Below are 21,130 nucleotides of genomic sequence, written 5' to 3'. Positions count from 1 at the left end.
ACAGGAACGTGGCACAGAAGGAGCTCTGAGGCGTGGCTGGGCCATCTATTAAAACAGGAACGGGAACGGCTGTAAATCAACTCCTCGTCACAGATTATGACCTGGAGAAAACGCCAACGCAACCTCGTGTCCAGCTGCTCTCGACCAACGCTTTTCCACCGTCCACATGGTTATGGTGGTACAAAAGCACGCTGTACTAAACTAGACCTCGGGAGGAATTAAGAGTCCATGGAAGAACAATGTCTGAGAGAGAAAGACAGTGTTAAGTGTGAAATATCTACGGCAAAAAGAGCATCCTTGTTTCAAACATTAGTCGGCTATAGCAGCCAACTCAGCAGGCGTATGCTTGTTTGTGAGTGAGTATAACAGTTGAGAAGAAGGACTTTCATTGTTAGGGTGAGTGATTGTGTGAGGAGTGTAGGCACAAAATGCCTTCAGAGCCAACGCAGCAGGTGGACGTATACGTGGTATAATGTGGAGCTCGTCCGAGTACGACTTCATGTCAAAGAAACAGTGAATTTGTCTGGGTGTGTGTGCGCAACGACAAAGGATGAGCCCAAGTGCGTTCACACACGTCCCCGACGTCGCGCGTTTGTGCCGCAGTGAGCGCAGACATTAGTCGACGGCACCAGATGGCGGGCTAAAATGAGATGTCGGAAGAGGGGGGAGGAGAAGATAGACAAGATCCTTCCATCATTTCATCATCATCCTTCTTCTGCTTCCTCTCAGAGACAGGCTGCCATAAACTATGTAATCGCTCCTCACATCAGAAAAACCTAGTCTGCTAAAACGTTAGCCTAACGCGGTTAACACTGTCCATGTGCGCCCCAAAACTAGCCAGAAGTGATTACAGATGCCACAAATGACCTCATTTTTAAGGGGTTCAATATATAGATTTCGAGTTATCCTTGGATATGCGATACGAAATTTGATACAATGACAACACATATTGAAATAAATCTCTGGGCACCACTGCTACGACAAAACCGTTTTGATTGAAGGTGGCGGACAGGAAAAATACATTAAGCCAAAAGATACAATGTGTTAATGTGACTTAATTTTAAACTCATACAGATTTCAAACTAAATGAGTTCGGCACAATTTCAAAACTAAACTTGTCAAATCGGCCTGTTGGGAACAGGTGCTGCTCTGATTCTTTACTCAAAGCAGCTGTGGTACACACACACTCACACACACACTCACACTCACACACACACGCACACACATCCATCCGTCCTCCCGGCACATTTTCCTCAAAAAGTTTATAGAAATATTAACTCATAGGTGTTGTTTGTGTAATAAAATCTGCATTTTTGTACTGTATATGAATAAACGTGTATAATTTCTGGACTACAGAGCGCACCTGATTAAAAGCCGGATAATCTAAGAAAAGAAAGAAGGAAGAAAATCAATTTTGTACTTATACAAGTCGCACCGGATTTTAAGCCGCAGGTATCCCACGTAGTAAGTATGAAAACTTAGATCAAAAACATTCAGTACCGGTCGATGTTTTTATTACCGTAAGAGACACTGCGGCCGCCTGCTCTCTGTGTGTTGACCCAGTCTTTCAGAACGTTTTCAAGCTGCGATGTTTACGTCTAAAAGCTTTTGTCGTCTTTTTGCTTTGGATCAGTTCTTCAGGCGGGCGTCTCCACCTTCTCCCAATTGATTACCGTAATGCCAAGATTACGCGCGGCAGCTCGATTTCCTTCTTCAACCGCCAGAGTGATCGCTTTTAACTTAAAAGTTACATCATATGCTTTTCTTCTAGTATTTTCCATGTTGATGAGGGTTAGTAAAAATGACTGATTCACAATAGTTGTGATAGTGCGCCATGAACAAAAAACATAAATAAGCCGCACCGTAGAATAAGCCACAGTGTTTAAAGTGTAGAAAAAAGTAGCGGCTTATAGTCCGGAAATTACGGTAACTTTTTTGACACTTTTCAGATTTCTATCAGATTTCTTGACACAGACTGACATTGGTTCTTCCTAACTGTGATGTTTAAGAGCATTGGCATTGGTTCTTCCAAACCTGGCTGAATATAAATGATAAGCTGTCAGTTCAAGCAAGAATAAATCTTCATACACACGTACAGCGACTGGGCTGGAATCATGTGATCAAGGCGAGCTCAGCGTGTCTGTGCGAAACTGTGGATTATCCATGTAATTTATCAAGTTTCACACTAAACTGCAAATGAAGAGTCAGATCATCCATTTTTCACACTTCTGGGCCAGCGCCTCGTTAGTCTGCCTTTGGAAAAATGTATCTATACATGTTTTTCAGACACATCTGTTCCATTTTGCTCACTCATAAATTAACATTTTCATTCATGTAAAAACAGCAGAGATGCCAGCTCTGATATTAATGAGTGTGATGGGAGATTTCTCAGCAGTATCCATCCTTAAGGACACATAATCACAAGCTCAAAAGACAACTTTCTGACAAGTAGCCTGCAATCGGTTGGTAAAATGCGATAAATAATTAAAGGGCCTTTAAGAGGGCAAAACAGGGCTTCCTCCAATGTTGTCCTCTTTTATTCACACTAAACTCAGAAGACTCTCAACACCACGCTACGATGTGATTTTAGCAAGGTCGTTTTCATTATTACCAAGAGCCCTGATGAAAAAGACATTGAGTAAATCACGTTCAACAAACTGTCTCAAAGCACAGACATTTAAACACTCGGTCCATTTGCTTCTGCTGTTATTTCCTATCTAGTCCACCTAAGAAAACACTGAGCCCTGATCTGTTTCCACAAACAACAAGGTCATGCATGTTGTCCAACCACAGTAAAGCCATTTAAAGTTATAATACCTATACCTAATAGGGAAAGATACAATTAAAAGATGTTCAAACACACATCACACAGAGTACTGCAAGCATACATCTATAATTATACACAAAGACAGAAGTGTCCTTGAATCCTTTCACTGTTAAGCTGCCCCGCAGAGACAAACTCAGGAACAAAACTTTACCTTCGGGACACATTTGAGTGGGAGGTTTCTATAGAGGACAATGCACAAATAGTTTTCCTAATGTGAAAGTGTCAGACTAAATGAACATGCACGTGAATGGCATGAGACCAAATGAAGAGTGGTTTCCTGACTGGGAGGGATGTCTTTGTCTTGGAGCCACGCTGGCTAATTGTTTGAAAACTACAGCTAAAGTTAGAGGCCACATAATTATGATACATCAGAATATAAGAAAAAAAACAGGTGGCATTGAGTCTAACCTGTTTGGTTCAGCAGACTTGATGCAGACTAAACAAGAGTAGAGAAACTGCCTGAAAAGGAGGGTTTATTGCCAAAAAACATCTGAGAAATGATCCTTCTGCTCATAAAAGTACAGGTTCTCTCCCAAAATGCCAAGCATATGAGAGGGTAAACAGTCTTTATGTTATTATCTATCAAACTAAGCTGAAAAGGAAAAGAGGAAACAGATTTTCCAGCGAGAAAAGCTTTCAGAGTCACTCTAAACTCAAGGTAAAATTACAACAATTCCCTTGGAAACGACACCGTTTGTGCATCTGAAGCTTTCAGAGAGGTTGTTGATTTCAGTTACTTTGCTTCTTCACCTGCATCTCCAAGTTTATTTAATCATTTTTTAATAGGACACTGATCATCCTGCTGCTGGAAGTTGATCGGCCTCCACTTTTCCTGACATGAAAAGAATTTCCAAAGGGAAAATTAAGCACACTTCCAAACCTCCTCAGGAAACCACAGTCAGTGAAAGCGGAAAGATACACAAAGGAAAAGGAGACATTAAACCAAAGCACGAACAATAAACCTGAGTTGGAAATAAATACCAAGAAACGGGTGAAGAGGCAACAAGGATGTGAATAAAGATACTGTGTGATATATTTTAATAGTGTGGGCTCCTAAAATAGTTGAACATAATGCAGTTTTAATTATTCTGATATTTTTTCCCCACTGAATTTTGACATTAAGTTTGTAAGCATTAACTGATGATGGATTTTCATATTTGGAATTATTTTCGGAGGCTGAGTTGAGAGCTACAGCGTAGGCCAAACGGGTATTAAATTTGATATCTGATGTGAGAGAAAGAGAAAGAAAACTTGTGTTTTGAAGTAAACAGAAAAGGGGAAAATTATATGTTGAATTATATGGTGATCGTGCAGAGAAACTAGAGGAAAAATAATAGAAGAATGAAGAGAATGGATCGATGAAATCAGTTTTATTGTTCAAAACACTGTTAAAATCCAGCAGAAGCAACCTGGCAGAGCAACACTGCCACATCATATTCCAGGCATCATTAGAAAGTGCTGAGGAGCAGGAATTAGGAAAAAAAAAAACTTTCTTTTAAAAGGAGAAGCTTTAGATTGACATCTTAATAAACAAATGCTGCATTTAAGGTTCATGTGTCATAAAAGCAGCATTCCTACAGGCTACTGAGGTGTGCATCATCAGGTCAGGTCTGTTGATCAAACCAGACATTAAGAAATTAGATGAACCTGAAGTTTGTCTTCACCTCTCTGTCGGTTTAAAAAACCACACACAAACCTATTAAACCAGAAAGTCTTTTCCTCCCGGCTGACACAACAGAACGTGGTGAATGGTTCTTACCATCTCTCGGGGTAGGAACATCTCCTCCTGCCGGAGCACCACCAGGCACACACTCTCTCCCTGCCGGGTGCTGCGCAGCATACACACCAGGTCTTCCTGGCTCACGCCTGTGACGTCGATGCCGTTGACCTAAACACATCACCATTAAGGCTTTTCGTCACCACCACGGCGCTCGGCCTCATATGCCTCAGCAGCTCTTTACCTCCAGGATGCGGTCTCCTGACTGCAGGCGTCCATCTTTGACCGCAGCTCCACGTGGCAGAATGTTTTTGACAAGAATGGGGCCTGGGCCGTGGAGCGACGAGTCTCTGGTAACCACGGTAAAACCAAGACCCTCCGAGCCTGCACACGCATTAACGTGAACACAAAGGTGAGAATCAATCGCTAGCAATCATTTTTCACCTAAATATCCAGTGTTGCTGTGTACCCGGTATTTGTATTTTTCCTCCCAACAGGAAAACCACACGTCCATTCACTCAAACACACACACACACACACACACACACAGATTTAAAACCACTCTTCAGAACGTCGCCTCGGTGTTGTTGACTCAGCTCCACACTGCGATTATGTGTGGTTTAAACCTTTGAGCTATAACTGGTGCTGCCGTATCTGCAGGTGTGAAGGCTTTAAAAAAGGGTTCAGGTACGGAGCAGCGAGGAAGAACAAGAGAGGAGCAGAGACGAGGAAAAAGGTTACGGAGGTAGTGAGTGCAACCCAGCGGAAACGAAGAGTCGATGTTCTGGAAAAAGAAGTGAAATATTCTAATAATAATCAGCGAGAGGCACATGCGGACACAAAAGGGCCAGAAAGCGCTCATAAACACGCATGCATGAACAGAAAAAAGAAGGAGAGACTGGCTGGGTGTGTTTTATAGACTTCATTTAGCCTGGTCTCTTTAGCAGAGCCAAGTCAGCAGTTTTGTCCAGTATGAATTCATATCAGCAGAAATGAACAGATCAATAAAGACTTAATAGACCCTGAAGAGAGGGAATTAGGAAGATGGAGAGAGGAAGGGCGAAAAGGAGAGCCAGCCAAGAAACAGGGAAAGGGAAGCATGGAAAAAAAGCAGAACGCTGGATAGACAGAAAAGAAGATATAGGGGTTAAAACTCAGACCACTGAACAGACATTAAAGTTAAGTATGAGTCTTAATCTAACCTTAAACACAACATGCCAACTCATTTCAGAAATAACCCAAATAACTACAGTAAACATTTTGGAACTGATATATTTAAAGTGTGTGCCTTCAAACACGGCAGGTCACACAAAAGGATACATCACAGCAGCTTTTGAATCACTTGTTCATAGCGTTAGCTGCTGTTGTAAATAAATGTTTGTCTTTTGAAGCATCGGTGTGTCTGTTTTCACCACTATTGGACTTTCCAGGGAAACTTGGACCGACCACCTACTGGTATAATGTTCTGTAGCTGTCTAAAGCCAATGCTACGCTACAATAAATGCTCTGTATATGATATTTACCATGCAAAGGGGATTATAATGGAAATAATTCTCAAAAAACAGTATTATTCATTCACCTTTCTTAAGATCGATCCTGAGCCTCCTTCCTCCTTTCTTATTAGACACGAGACAGGAGAGGGCTGGGTTTTTCTTCATTAGGGGACTCTCACATCTGGCCTTAGGAGACTTTAGACAGAAGGTACAACAAAAACGAGGTTGAGTATTTGAAACTATTAAATATGTCTGTGTAGATTCTCAATCATCCAGGTCATTGTATCCAAGGTATTTTCTATGTCAACTGAAGAGAGAAGAAACCCAGTCCAGTTGACATAGAAAACTACCTTGGAAACTTTTAAATAGTTTCAGTTTGTTGTATTCTGCATAGTTTCCTATGGGAGCTGTGCCTGCTAAGATGGTGTCAAGAAGGAAATACAAAACCTTTTTTGTTAGAGTGTTAATTTCGTTGTTGTTGATAAATGACATAAAAAGAAAAGAAATATCATTCCTAAATTCATTTATGTTAAATTCTGATTATATATGATAACATAGTAAATATTTGAGATATGACTTATTTTAATTGTGAGGGAATTTAGGGGAATAATCAGAATTAAGTGGAACTGAATGCTAATCGAAATGTGCTACTGCATCTAATCTACAGATAAAAAGATGGCTTATTCACTTGCATGCAACAAAATAAAGCTATTAAAAAGTAACAATAGTTTGCTGGGTTTGTCACACTGTTCCTCTAAACAACACTAGGAGAAAGGCAGAAATTAGCTTAAAAAACTACAGATTTGGTCCAGATTCTCCATTCTGGGAGGGTTCAAACTCATAATTCCATAGGATAAGAGAGACTTTCTCATGGTTTATGATATGGTTTATACTGGCTGCAAGGCATCTCACACTAAGAGCAGTTTCCATGGCAGCGACCTCCTCAGCCATGCGCACAGCTGGACTCTCAGATGGCTTAAAGTTGGGTTTAGCTTTGACGGGTGGCGGCAGGTCTTTAGTCTTGGTGGCGCGGGGGCTGCTGTCAGGACCAGTCCCGTTTCCAAACAGTTGACCAATCAGACTCTTCTCATAGCGCTCCCTGGTGGAGGAGGGAACTACTTCAAGACGAACCGTTGGGGAATGCATTGCTTGCCGGAACACTTCCTGAGCCCTGAGAGAGTGATGGGACATAAAAACAGAGGAGTAAAATACTGCTGCAGAGAAATTGTAGAAAAACCTGTTTTTAGGGTCTATTTTCTATTCATTTTCTCATTTATTGGGTAAAAGATCATTTGCTTTCATCCAAATCACATGATCCTTAAATTAGTAAATTACTTAATATCAAGTTATTTTAAGTTTATTAGAGTCACCATTATGTCAGACACAATTGACCTACACATTATTCACCTTAGATAACCGGCAAAGAAGATCCAATTTATTCAGATTTTATTAGATTATAATCCTATTATTTCCATCCTAGATTACATTGCATGTGTGGAGTTGGTGTTTCTGTGAATGAACAGTGGGCTTCATAGGGGAAAGACAGATGCATTAATATAGTGTTAGAGAAAGATTCATGACTCATGAGATACATAAGGATTTGGAAACATATTGTGCCAGCGAACATCTAAATAAAAAGCACACTTTTAACTCAGAGGTGACTCAATGACTGCTGTGAATACACAACAACCAAAATGCTTGACAATAATTATTTAAATGCAGCTCCAAGTGGCAAGTTAGAATTCAATAAAAAAAGAAATGTTGTCCATGTGTCTGGAGAATGGAGAATAGAAGCCGCCGCTTTAGCTCCAAACAAGATTTACATATTAACATCCTCAATCGTTTGCGTCACAGCCTGTTAGATGACATTTTGAGAGATGATTTATTGCTGTAAGACCACAATGTTTAATAATTATAAACTAAGTATGAAGATATCCTTTTTGCCCATTCTTAGACTACATTTAATGGCAAATTTGTGCAGAAGAGATATTCTAATGAAGCCTTAATAAAGCTTCCAGGATGGGACAATGGAGGTGTGTTTATGTGTGTCACTCACATGGATCTGTGGACTTTCGGTGGCCTACTTCTAAATATCACACTGGACAGTACACGTCTCAACAGAGAATATCAGTCTTTGCAGGACAATACTGGCAATCGTGTGTGTGTGTGTGCGTGTGTGTGTGTGTGTGTGTGTGCGTGCGTGCGTGCGTGTGTGTGTGTGCGTGTGTAAGGACTATGCACTCACAAGGAGCAGAGGATTGTTTGTGACCTACTTATACAGTATGGCAATATTATACTGGCCACTGCACATCTGAACGTGTTACATTTGCCACTGTAGAACAATATTGGCTGTGTGTGTTTGTGTGTGTGTGTGTGTGTGTGTGTGTGTGAGAGAGAGAGAGACAGAGAGAGAGAGACTATGGCCATGTTTCAGAACAATTGATGCTATCCATGCAGTAGTGATAATCCATTTACCTACAATACAGCATAAAAACCTCACGTGTAATCTCATTACCACACTGACAGCTGGACAGCTGCTATTGTGCAGACTTTACAGACTGAAACGTGCTGTAATCACTAAAACATCCAAATCACCGCCTATAATCATTTTTACAGGTGTGCCTTTTGTCATTATAATGCGCAACAATCACATTAACTCCCCTAAACACATTGATGTTAATGTATTCTTCTTTCACATGTTTATTTGTCATCTGAAAAACACTGAAAGGGACGCTCTAACTAACGCCGATGGTGCTGGACTCGATTTTCTGTTGCTGTCTCACAGCGGTGTTACACTGACAGGAATCGGGATGAGTAAAAGCAACAGGAGACAAACATGGAGAAGAGGCAGATCAGACATGACACAGTGAGCACGAGTGCCTTTTACTCACTGGCTGAAGGTCTTGTCCATCAGATCGATGTTGTTAATCTTGACAATGCACTCGTCCTCTTGAAACAAGCCCTCTTTTCTTGAACGACTCTCTTCCTCAACACCTCGGATGTAGAGACCCAGAGATCTGACAGGGCAACAACACATTAGTACACAGGCCTAGGCTGGAGGCTGGCATTCCTGCTTGAGCACATCAGAAACCTTCCATACTGGTAACTCAGACATGTCAGATGTGTCCCTAAAACGTCCCCTAAGTGCTTGTACTGTATGATGGACATTAAATTGCTAAAAAGATAACCTGAAAGTAGAGAGTTTGCAAAGGGGAGATATTAAGGCTGATTGTTGGACAAAGACAATATGAGAGACATGGAAAGGTGGTGTGAACCCTACAAAGGTGAGCAAATATTTTACAGTTAAAGACACTAAGCAGAGTCAGGAGTTCAATATCTATAGGTCAGGTCAGTTCAGCTGCAATAAGGTGGAGCCAGGTTCAAGAGGAGAAGGTAAACATAGTAAACGGCAGTAAGGGATGAAGAGGGCAGGAAATGACAGGGAAAAGGAGAAAGAGATAAGAAATATGAATGGAGTTTAACAGGGTCAGTTACGTCATGATAAGAAAAACAAAAATCAGAACAGATTTGCTTAATAATCCAAAGTCTACCACTCAACTGTCTCAAAAGTCTGTCATGGCTCTTCCTTTATCTTCTTTATTAATCTCAATATGTTTGTGTGACTGGCAGTAAATAACCATGGATGGGTGAAGAAATCCCCACCGCATTTCCACAATATAATAAAATGTGTGAATGTTCATAAGCACATTCGTGTACATCCACACACACTCACCGTCCACTGAGGGAAGAGCAGTAAGGGACCACGTGGATTCCCAATGGACTGTCCTCACCCAGGATCTCAACCATTCTAGTCAGGCTATGCACGCATGTGTGAACACCCAAAAGAAAGCACAAGAAAAGAAAATACATTGAAATATTAGTACAAGTTCAATATGATTACAACACTGGTACAAGTCCAATGCAAGTACAGCCACTTTCTCTGAGAATTTCTCTGCCTCTGTGTTATTTAGTGATGAATGCCGAGTTTAAAAAACTCACTTCAGAGATGATGGAGTGACAGAAGAGAAACCATAACGACAAACATAAAGAAACAGGCAACACGCAGATCCCAGAAGAGTTGCTAACCTCAAGTGGGCGAGCATCTCGCGGTCTTGTTTACCGTCTGTTCTATTGAGAGAAAGTTGAACAGAAGGCAAAGCCATCGATTTACAGGATAGCCTACGTTCTGACACGCTGTCATGGTCATGAGCTGACCAGAATAAGATAAAACAGCTTTCTTCCAAAGACAGACTAGGCTCATCCTTAAAGATGGAATGAGAAGGCCAGACATCCAGAAGGCACTCAGGTTAGATCCCATCTAGCCCTGGATCGCCTGAATCTTCTCCTGGAGCACCTAGCTTGGAAGGAAGGGGGGTTCTGGGCTACCACATTGACATTTCCCCTGCGACCTGGACCAGAATTAACATCCAAAAACAGCAGGCCATGTGATCCTCCACACAGAAAAACAAATATGTGAATAAACACAGTCAAGAAGTTCTGAAGACTGATTAAACACTGCTTCTTCTGTCATACACCCTTTGCATTACTGGTGTATCTAATTCATCTCTATCAGTGTCTCTTTCGTTCTCTCAACATGTTTAGCTCAGATTATTCAAGCACATCTGCATTCATATTCTGTTTGTCTTTTATTGTGTGCATGCTGAAGTGTTTGTTTGTTTGATTAGTTTATCTATCTGAGCACAGCCATTAATCCTCTCCTGACCTTCTCTCTGCTCCCAGTGTGTGTTGCAAGTGAGTCTCTCTGAACTTAGTTCTCTCTCTCTCTCTCTCTCACACACACATTTTGTCTCCTCCTCTCTCTAGACCACCCATCCCTCCCCAATTCCCCTGAACTGATAACAGTCCAGATGCTGATAAACTCCAAAGAGAGGCTGTGGATGATGGTGGGTAGCAGCAGGGGAAACAAGCAAAGTGCAAAACAAGTTCTCCAAAACTCTCGCTCTCCGTCTTTAGCCCTCTCTCTCTCCATCAAATCAGACACACAAATAATGCCGTGTCCTCATCATTCAGCAATTTTAAATTAATCCAGACAATGGGAAGCTGGGGACTGGGAGAGGAAAGAGAAGGAAGGAAAGCAAAAAGAGAGGGGAGGGCATTTGTGAAAGGGATGGGGAGTCTAGTAGGGGTAAGAGAATGCTGAAGAATAGAAAAACAGGCTGCAGCAAGGAGAGAAAATGGGAGTGGTGATAATGGAACAAAAAATGTAAAATCATAAAAGTAGATTACTGGTTACATGAATAGATTGAAACTAAATTTTCTCGTAACTGTAAGTTCTTGTTGAAACAAAGCGTTCGGTCAAATGCACAAGCTGTTGGGTCTGGTCTGTGCAAGCGTTCCAGAGTCTTTGTCATTGAATTACAGAAAACAACCACAAATATTATGTCATATCACATCAAATCTGCTAGATGGCCAATGTAAATTGGCAAAACACCTAGAATTACATTCCAGAAAAAAGAAAATAAAATCAGCAAATCTTTGCAGCAGTATGAGAAGTCTATAAAATCAGTGCTGCAAGATCATGTAAACTAGTAAACGTGCCCTTTATAGGAGGATAATAGACGAAGTGAATTAATGTCACAAATCTGGCCACTTGCCTATTATCAGTTTGTACTGAACATTATTATTGAATGTTTTGTGTCAAAAGAAACATGTGTAGAAAAACAGAGGAAGAAAAGGCTAAATGGTAAAAGAGGTGAAGTAGAAGTGAGTCAGGGAAATAGCAGGAAGAGAGGAGGATGATGAAGTGCATTAATTAGATGGAGTAAATGAACAGCAATAATGAAATAAAAACCTCCACTCCTTCCTCTGTCCCTTCGTGCTGCTGTGCCTCTGATCTATAACACACAAATACACACACACACACACACACGCACACTCAGTCCATGTGTGCCTTTTTAAACAACGTTCGCATTAAATATTCGCCAGGCTGCCGCAGAATGAAGTGGGGGTGAGAGGAAATGGGTGAGACTTGAAAACAGAGGGAGCGCGGCAAGAACACAAGAGGGAGAGATGGATAGATAGAGAGCCAGAGAGGTGGGAGAGAAGGCGAGAGATGAAGAGAGCAGGTGTTCTCTTTATCCACCTGCCACTTCACTGATCCTCACTATGAAAGACAGAAACACAGAGGAGAAACCACAAAAAAGGAAGAGGTGCATAATCAAACCACTTTTCTACTCACTACATTTCTCCCTCTTCCTGTTTGCCGTGTTCCTCGCTCACTTACTGTTCCTGCTCTGTGTGATGGTCTTCAAAGCAACAGATATGTCAGAGGGAATGATGGGGGGGGGGCAGCAAAAGAACAATAAGACATAATAAGTCTGTAATAGTTAGTGAAGGGAAAATTGCACATCACAGATTTTGGGATGTGATGAAGCGGCGTTGTGGTGACTGCTAAGCGTGTGAAAGATTCCACTGATTGTGTTTTAATGGACGACCGCAGAAATTTGAGATTGGAATGCCAATACAGAGACTTAATCTGACCATCTGTGCCAGATGCACAAGCGCTCCATTATCTTCATACTCCTCTAAACATGAATACAGAACTTTCCCAGGCAAAAACTTTCACCGTCCTGAGAAAAATGAGGCCGAAATGAGTTTAGTATTCACTCAATCGTCCTGTAATGGAGAAATAAAGGCGGAAACAATTGATGCCAGGCTGCCAGCCCGACTGGATCACCCTTCAGCCTTAATTTTCCCAGGAGATTTGGTGGCAGGTGGCAGACCAAATTGCAAAATGAAAGCGAAGTTTACGGGGAACCAATCTAAAAGTCTATGGTCTCATTATTCTCAAGTCATTACTTTGTGCATTAACTTCATGATAGTATGTTAAAGGGAAAAAATCTTGTATAAAAGAAAGGGAAGAAAAATAGAACCACAAAAGAAGGCAACGCACCCCAGCTTCCCATATTCACAACAGGGATCCTCAATGTTGATAAATAGAAGTCTCGCTCTTTCAGCATAATTTATGAAATAAACTCACTTAACCCTGGAAACCTTATTTCATATCCCGTGTCATGTGCATCCTGTCGGAACCCATTTACCTTTTCACCCCCGTCTTTGAAAACAACGATATAACTGTGCTATTCTTCACAAAGAGATATAATATGCTCACAATGCTTTTTCAATAAGCCCATTCTCAGTAAATCTGTTTGCCTGTGTAAAAGGCACACTTGGAATCGAAGATAACGAGTTTTCGGGGTGTCGTGCTGCGTGGTTAAAATATGAAGAGACATTACTGTATTTATAAGTGGTAGCTTTGCATTTAAAGACACACACGGAGGTGGCTGGAGCCTGGACTTAAACACACACACCAGCAGATGCACACTCACACATACACTTACACAAATGTGCATTTTACTGTTCTGATATTTATTACCACATTTCCCCGCTCGTTTTGGACATTTTGGCAATTTCAAGGGTCGTTTCCTCGGCGACTACATAGAAACCATTACATCACTTTTACATTACTCACAGTTGAGATGGCTTGTGGGTGTCAGGATGTGCGTACAAGAGAGATGCGCAAAAAATAAAGGAAAGAATATGCCGAATGTAGGTGTTATGAAAGCCATCGCACTGTAGGGTAACATATAATACAGTCGGTCCTATAAGTCCCTTTTATTTGAATGATCGCGATTTGTTTGTTTATTTACTTAAATACCTACTACATTTGACTTACCGGTACATAGGTGGTTTATAAAACTGAGTAAATGCTCTAATCTCACTCTAATGTCTATGAATCAAGTAACTCCCTATCTCCTCTTTCCCTCAACGACAAATTTATGTTTGTATTTCTAAATCGATTTGAAGTAATTGCACACCCATGTTGACCCGCTGATTTAAAAAACTCCAGAGCGATGATGTATCCGTTCAGTCAGGTCAGTGTCGTCAGGCCAAGCAGCACATTAATCACTGATGTAATATGATGTAATCTCCATCTGACCTGTTCTCTGCCTTTGTTTCACATTTCTTGTGTAATTGCAGGGAAGCTTTGATTTGTTCCATGAACTAATCATTCTATTTGTCTTTTGTAGAGTCTGATTATTAGCTATACCAGGACCACTAACTTTTATCCCTGGGTTCAGAAAAACAGAATTTCTCTGTGTGAAAGCTAAATCCTCCAAAGAGAGGCAAAATTTTCACCTTATTCTTTTCTGTGCAGATGTTTATAATCGCCTGCGCTTCAGTGTTGCTCCATCTACTGTAATCCTCCATTTCAGGACTCAATGTTAATAGTTTTGAAAGTCTATCAAAACAGTAGGTGCTAGTGGGTTTCTGTCAACACTTAAGGCAGATTTCAGGGTAACTTCATTCCTGAATATTACAGAAGATGAGCACTACAATATTAACCCTAATAACCTTACATGGAGCAATTTCCTGTTTTGATAGGACAATATTATTGGTTCTGCACGATATGCAAAAACCTTCAGGCCTGGAGGAAGAGTATATTTCTTAGAGTTATATTTCTTATGGTTGCTGTGGCTTTGCGTGTGAATGGCCATCCTCTGTGTTAGGTTGCGCGAGCCTTTCGTGTTTCCTCCCGTCCTACCAAAATAAGCAGTCATGCAAATGCTTTAGAGGCTCATAGAAGATACTTAATTAAGCAGCTCTCATTAGCATATGCCTCTGTGATGTTTCTGTGGGGCTCGCTTGCAAAAAAAAAAAAAAAAGAAAATAGATGCAAGTTTGTTTGCAGCTATCCATTTCCAGGCCATGCGTGTATGGTAGTTTAAACTTGTTAGTGTGCATGCTGGAGACCCTGACCCTGTTTTGGAAGTCTTTTGTAGTGAGCTAATGAAGGAGCTTCGTTACACTAAAATATCTGTAAGGTCCTTCATCTACAGCATAATTCAGCTTTCAGAGACAGAAAGTAGGGTAGAAACATCAATAAACAAACACACAAAACATCTTTCCTGATATACACACAGCAGATGTACTAACCTTCCACTGGTGGGTTTGACTAAGGATCGATCCACCCCTGCTGTCCGCTCCATGGTAGGACTGGCTGCCTGTGCAACAGAATACACATAAGGTCTTTCTGTTATTGAGCAGTGAAGGACAAAACACCAAGAGCAGAACAGCACAACACCATGATGAGAAAATACTAAAACAAGACAGAAAAACCTGAATACCAAATGAGAAAATATGTGAATTGATGACTGAAGGGTTGAATGGAGGGGCAGCTAAAGTGATTGATGAATGCTGCACAGACCGCAATTAATATGTGAAGCCAAGAACACAATGTTATAATAGGTAATAAATAACACTGTCAATGGGCAACAATGAGAAGCACAGATGAGGGGAGAAAGATTGTCCATGATTGTCCATAACGGGGGTAATAATTACTTTAAAAACTGATACAGGACCCTCGTTTCTCGTTTGTTTGTGACACAGGGTGGTGAGTTCTACAGAGACAACATAACCTCCTGAGCAGTATAGCCTAATGAATCATTTAGCACTCAAAATGTGACTAGCACATTTCTGCTATATGATTAATGCACATGTGTGATTCTGAACTGGTAAACTGACAAAAAAAAGGGACTGGAAAGTCTTTACAAAAGCAAGTTCTGATATAGGCACTTACAGTAATATAGCTGCTATAATTCAATGGCACAGTGATTTCAGGAAAAACAGGGTTTGATTTTCTTCTTTCACTTTCTGGCTGTAGCCAATAACAATTAATGTTCCCAGGCTGCAGTTTCCTTCTGGGCAAAATTACATTTCCTCCAATACTGTGAAGGATGTTTATTCTTTCTATCAGCAAAAAAGAAATCACATAATCACCATTTACATATCTGTTTTCTGGAAAACATGGAGACGTGTAGGCTCTGGCGTGCATTGAAAGCATATGTTTGGATGTGCACATGTGGACAAACATACACAGGTCAATACGTAATGGGCCTTTGAAATGACCTTTCACCTCTGACCTCTCACCCTACTGACATATGACCTGTTCCACCTGTCAGAAAAGAAGAGAAGGAAGGAAGGAGTGAGCAGAGAACCTGAGATTAACAGATTAACAAAGATGAAGAGAAAAATGTGCCAGAGGAGCGAGGGGTGATGTAAAAGTAGCTGGTGAGTAACATCAAACACAAACTGATTTATGGGGGGGGGGGGGGGGGGGGGGGGGGGGTATGTAAAATGAGACTGAATAGTGAATGACAGATTTCAGATACTGTAACAATATAATATTAGGATTTTGTGGCTGGATATCAATTAGTCTGGCCACGCTGCAGATGCTGTCATGCGAGCTTAATTACAGCAGGATGACAGGTAGCATTAATTATTCTGACCTCTGTCATAATAACAGATACTCATACATTAATTGGAAAGTCTTTGGTACTTAATTTAATGTCGCTTTTAATAACAGTGTCTTTCAGACACTTTTTTTGGAGACTGGGACATTAATTATAGGCCAGGAACATATGTTGGATATCAAAGGGTCACTTTGAACAAGCAAATGAATATGAACAGATAAATGAGTCTCAAATGACTCATAGCTAAATCTTAGTATTTATCTTACAAAATCAAAGATACAATATAATAAATCTGACACTTTTGTGCCTTCCTTAACTACTGTTTTAAAAGGCTTAAAAGAGCAGGTTGAAATTTTACAAAAATACATATTTTTTCTAAATGGTGCCTTGTTTCTCCACTCAGGTTAGACATCTAAGAGTAGGCTATGCTCGTTTGTACCAATTATCAATGGCACATAAAGAAAATAATCATCTTGAACTTAAGCCTTAAAATATGAACTTCATAATTAAAAGTTGAACTTTAATCAGCACAAGATTATAACAAATGTCTGATCAATAAAACTGTTTTATTTTTTCATTTATCTTAGAAACATAATATTGACTGAGTAACTTTGAGAACAAAATCAATTATGTATTAATTAAAAGGTAAAGATTAGAAATAAATTCAGGAGAAATGCATGAGAAAAATGAACACATTAGTCTGTCTACCCTGGACAGCTCGATCAATACTTAGGAGCGTAAAAAGCACTCCAAAAACTGCATAAATGAGAAGAATTTACATCTTAACTCAATGATGGATAATCCCACCATGGATAACAATGCTTATAATAAATGGGTTGCAAGTGTTTAGTCTTTCTGGTGCAATTTAATAATTACTAAAAGTGGATAAAAACGGTGAACTCTAAGTGATATTACTAATTTACTGAATAACCAATCAGGCTAAGTGTTCTGTGAAAACACTGCCAAAGCTAGTCTGATAAATTATTATTAATGCATTCTTGAAGTTTTGCTGCGTGTGTGAATGTCTGGATGTGTGTGTGTGTGCGTGTGTGAAGGCTGAAAATCCCACAGTAATCGATCTTAAATTATCTAGTAGCAAATGTAGCATTCTGCGCTGACACACAGCATGCGATCCATTCATGAACCGATGCCAGAAATATACAGATATACTGAGAAATATATACAGTAGATCGATATCTATATGTATATCTATCTATTTCTCCAGACGGACGGACGGACAGACAGACAGATAGATCGATCATATGGAATTGACTTAATACACACACACATATCTTCAAAGTCAATAAATGGTACTGCATGGATGTGGGTTTTAGATGTTTTAGTACATGTTTACAATGTGCAGTATATTACAGGATGAATAGTGCCTACAACAATTACAACCACTTCAGAGTTTGAACTCTTTTAAAACACCTCTCCAGCCTATCCTCTATTACCTTGACAACCATGTGAGGTGCAATTATGATTTCCCTGGCAAATTCCAAGTCTAATATAGGTACCTATTTCATAAATGTTACCTGGCAAAGAATAAATCATTCTTGTTTGATTAATGTGTTGTTAAGCTGCAAATCCAATGTGTGTGTGTGTGTGTGTGTGTGCTTCTCAAAAAGCGTGCCTGGCATTCAGGATGGAAGTGGTAAGCCTGTAGGGGCGGATTCAAATTAAATAAAATAGAGGGGCAAAGAGTGAGAGAAAAGACTGAGGGAGAAGAAAGACAGGAGAATTACTGCAGGAGAGTACTTTCTTACCCTCAACACACTCTCCGAAAGGCCAAGTGACAATTTGAACAATTACCCAGGCCCATTACCTCTATCTGAACATGGCTGTTTAAAGAGACAGACCTATGAGCTCTAGTGTGTGTGTGTGTGTCTATCTGTGTGCTACCATGGCGACAAAGACAGTGATGGGTGAGGACAAAGAACCTCGGGAAAATAATTTCTGTATTTACAGTGGACAGACAGTCATTTAGCACTTGAATACTCAGGTTGTAGCTGCAGTCGAGCAGGTGTGAGAGAGAAACACACAGCTATAAGGAAGATCTGAGGGGCTGATGGACATAAAAGGGACAGAAAAAATGGGACCAAAACACTTTTGGCACTTATGTGGTAATAGCTGGACTCAACCATGTCATTTAGAGATGTCTACTGTGAGCTCTCGATTTATCTTTTGAACTCCTAAGGAAAGAAGCTGTTCTCAAGAAACATCTTGATGGTTATTGATGAAGTAATAATTTAGCGATCTCATTTGAGACAGGTGACAAAATGAATTGATTTAAGATGTGACTCAAGAAATATATATGATTACAATTATTATTATATTTAATTTGACTGGATGTTAGCAGCTTTACTAAAACTTGTAGATATTATATCTGCACCAAATGACATGATGATATATATGATAAAGGAAGAAAAGACCAAATTGGATTTAATTTAATAGTGTAAGACCAATGTTTGAAGAAAGTTTCATTCTAATTTAATGCTCTTATTTAAAAGTTGCAGTAATGCGGGAGACATTATCTTCAAGCATGCACTCTATAATATAGGGCATTAATGAATGCACAAAACTGTAATTCTCTAGGATAGAGATCGATGACTGGAGGATCATTATCTACATCAGTGAGTAATAACACATGTAAAATAAGACCCCCGTGTGCAGCATAAACAGCGAGGTCGTGTGGTTTACATACATGTGCTCTGGTGCAGGTGTTCCACCAGATAAACACACACACACACACACCGTCTGGACAGGCGTAATGTGGAATTCAGACCCGGTATTTGAAACGTGCAGAACCAGTGAAAGAGGACCTGAGGAGCTGGAGGGGGGGCTTAGATCTATACAGACCCATGTTCCTAAGCTATGGCTTATATTTCAGCAGGAAAAAAGTTAATAGATTAGTGCTGGCAGCTTACATTTATCAGTGACAAACACATGTGGGTATCAGTGTCGCTGGTTCATGGAGCTGTATGTCACTAATTAACACGGACAATAAAAACTGAGGGGAATTACTGATGTTAAGGAAATATTATAAAGCTATCAGTAAAGGCTCAACCAAGCCTCACAGCAACCATTTTACTTGATCAAACACTTGTAGATAATGTTACGGAGACTGGACCCCTTTGAGATCTAATCAGATTCTCAAAAGAAGCTAATGTTGAAAACAGCTAGTTGTTCTTCAGGGAACACAGAGAGGATAAATATGGGATGTTTGTCCAGTGAGGAGCATCAGGGGAGAAAGGTTCACCACTCAGGAGTCCAATCAGGCCTGGAGTTCCTTCTACCACTATACTGGAGGGATTTAGAGGTACCTTTACACATTTCAGTGTTATATATTAATGCATGGATAGACCAAAAGTTGGGATTAGGACACATGGTGACAGGTGACTGTATTTATGTGTATGTGTGTGTTGTATGTTTCTGTCATGTAATAAGAAACATTTAAGGAGGAAAATCTGTGCACCAAGGTCTTACCCTCCCAGCAGAGTCCTCACTATCCCTCTCTATTTGTTGGGGGCTGATGGCTGAATCACTGCTGCTTCTCACCAACAGGGGGGTATCTGGAGAACAAAGAGGAAAAATAAGATCACCACAAACAAACTTGTTGAACTACTGTCAATACTACTTAACTCAAATGGGCATTGAATGCTTAATGGATCCAGAGTTATGGGATTTATTTAATGCAAAAACTCTTTCTCTCTCTCTCTCTCTCTCTCTCTCTCTCATACAAATGCTATTTTCATAGAGTCATAGTTCAGCGAAGCTCATGTCTAATAATAATCTTTTAGATGACAAGATACAGACCCCCGCCAAGCAGGAGAAAAGGAATTTTAGTGTATTGCTTTTGGAGTGTCAAAGCCTGACAAGGTAAAAAAGAGAGGACCGAAGAATATTTTTAAGTTGTTCAGATGACAAACTAGATTTTAGTCCCGTTACGGAGACGAGCCGGTGACTTTCGTCAGTGTCAAAATGTACCTTTACACAAACACAAAAGCAACCTCCTCAGGTCTTTGAGGATGTCCGATCGCAATGATTCGTCTGCACGTGTAACCTGCATCTGTATTAGCGGCGGATCATTATTCGGCCAAACACACAGCACATTGATTATGTCGAGCGATCATTGAAGGGGGATTGTAAATCCGCACCCATCGGGCGACCGAGCCCGACATCCATGTTGATCACAAGCACTGACAGCATCATCAGACTGCCTATGCCTGCACATATTACATATTTGAACATGACTGTATGTGCTCATTAGTTCGAAAAGAGCGGATTCAAAAGCCAAACCTTCTAATGTATGTTCCCCCACTGCAATATCCCTTCAGTGAACACAGTGGTGGGAAATGGCTAATAAGTGGCAGATTTGTGCGCACGCTGGTAACATTTGATGGCTTCCTCCCTCACTTCTTACCAGCCCTCTGCATAAAATTATCATTTAACAAAAGCTGATGGACGAGGCACATCGTTTTATCGCCTGTGCTGCTGCTCGGGCTCGGAGAAAGGGGAAGAAAAGTCAACACAGCAGAAAGGGTGGAAAATAAATAAGATTAAAACTATCAGTTAAGGCATTATGATGATCTGTGCATTGCTGCCAATCTTTAAGACCACTTCTTAGAGCCCGTCAATCCATATATACATTAAGAACAATGTCATGTTGGGCTCTATAGCTCTGCTGGGAATGAAATGAGGTGGCGGTGAGGGTGCAGGAAGCGTCTAAATGAGAGGACCGCTCAGAACACATGCCAAATGATATTTGAAGGGTCATATATTGATTGTCACAAAATGGACCCATGGTGCTCTTAAGAGG

General features: G+C 40.4%; 1 protein-coding gene across 9 annotated transcripts in view; it reads right to left on the bottom strand.

Moving 5' to 3' along the window:
* Positions 1 to 21,130, bottom strand: part of pard3bb (par-3 family cell polarity regulator beta b) — a 118,987-nt gene that overhangs the window by 76,144 nt on the left and 21,713 nt on the right. For all 9 annotated transcript variants that reach the window (XM_029834790.1, XM_029834804.1, XM_029834786.1 and 6 more), the window contains 8 exons: positions 19,798 to 19,883; positions 14,996 to 15,063; positions 9,771 to 9,854; positions 8,929 to 9,054; positions 6,950 to 7,208; positions 6,124 to 6,232; positions 4,789 to 4,928; positions 4,587 to 4,715 (listed from right to left, as the gene is read on the bottom strand). In XM_029834790.1, the coding sequence (XP_029690650.1) occupies positions 4,587 to 4,715; positions 4,789 to 4,928; positions 6,124 to 6,232; positions 6,950 to 7,208; positions 8,929 to 9,054; positions 9,771 to 9,854; positions 14,996 to 15,063; positions 19,798 to 19,883 (1,001 nt within the window). The remainder of the gene's footprint in view (positions 1 to 4,586; positions 4,716 to 4,788; positions 4,929 to 6,123; positions 6,233 to 6,949; positions 7,209 to 8,928; positions 9,055 to 9,770; positions 9,855 to 14,995; positions 15,064 to 19,797; positions 19,884 to 21,130) is intronic.

This window comes from Takifugu rubripes, chromosome 1, assembly GCF_901000725.2.
Source record: "Takifugu rubripes chromosome 1, fTakRub1.2, whole genome shotgun sequence".
NCBI lineage: Eukaryota > Metazoa > Chordata > Actinopteri > Tetraodontiformes > Tetraodontidae > Takifugu > Takifugu rubripes.
This window is presented reverse-complemented; position numbering and strand designations above follow the sequence as displayed.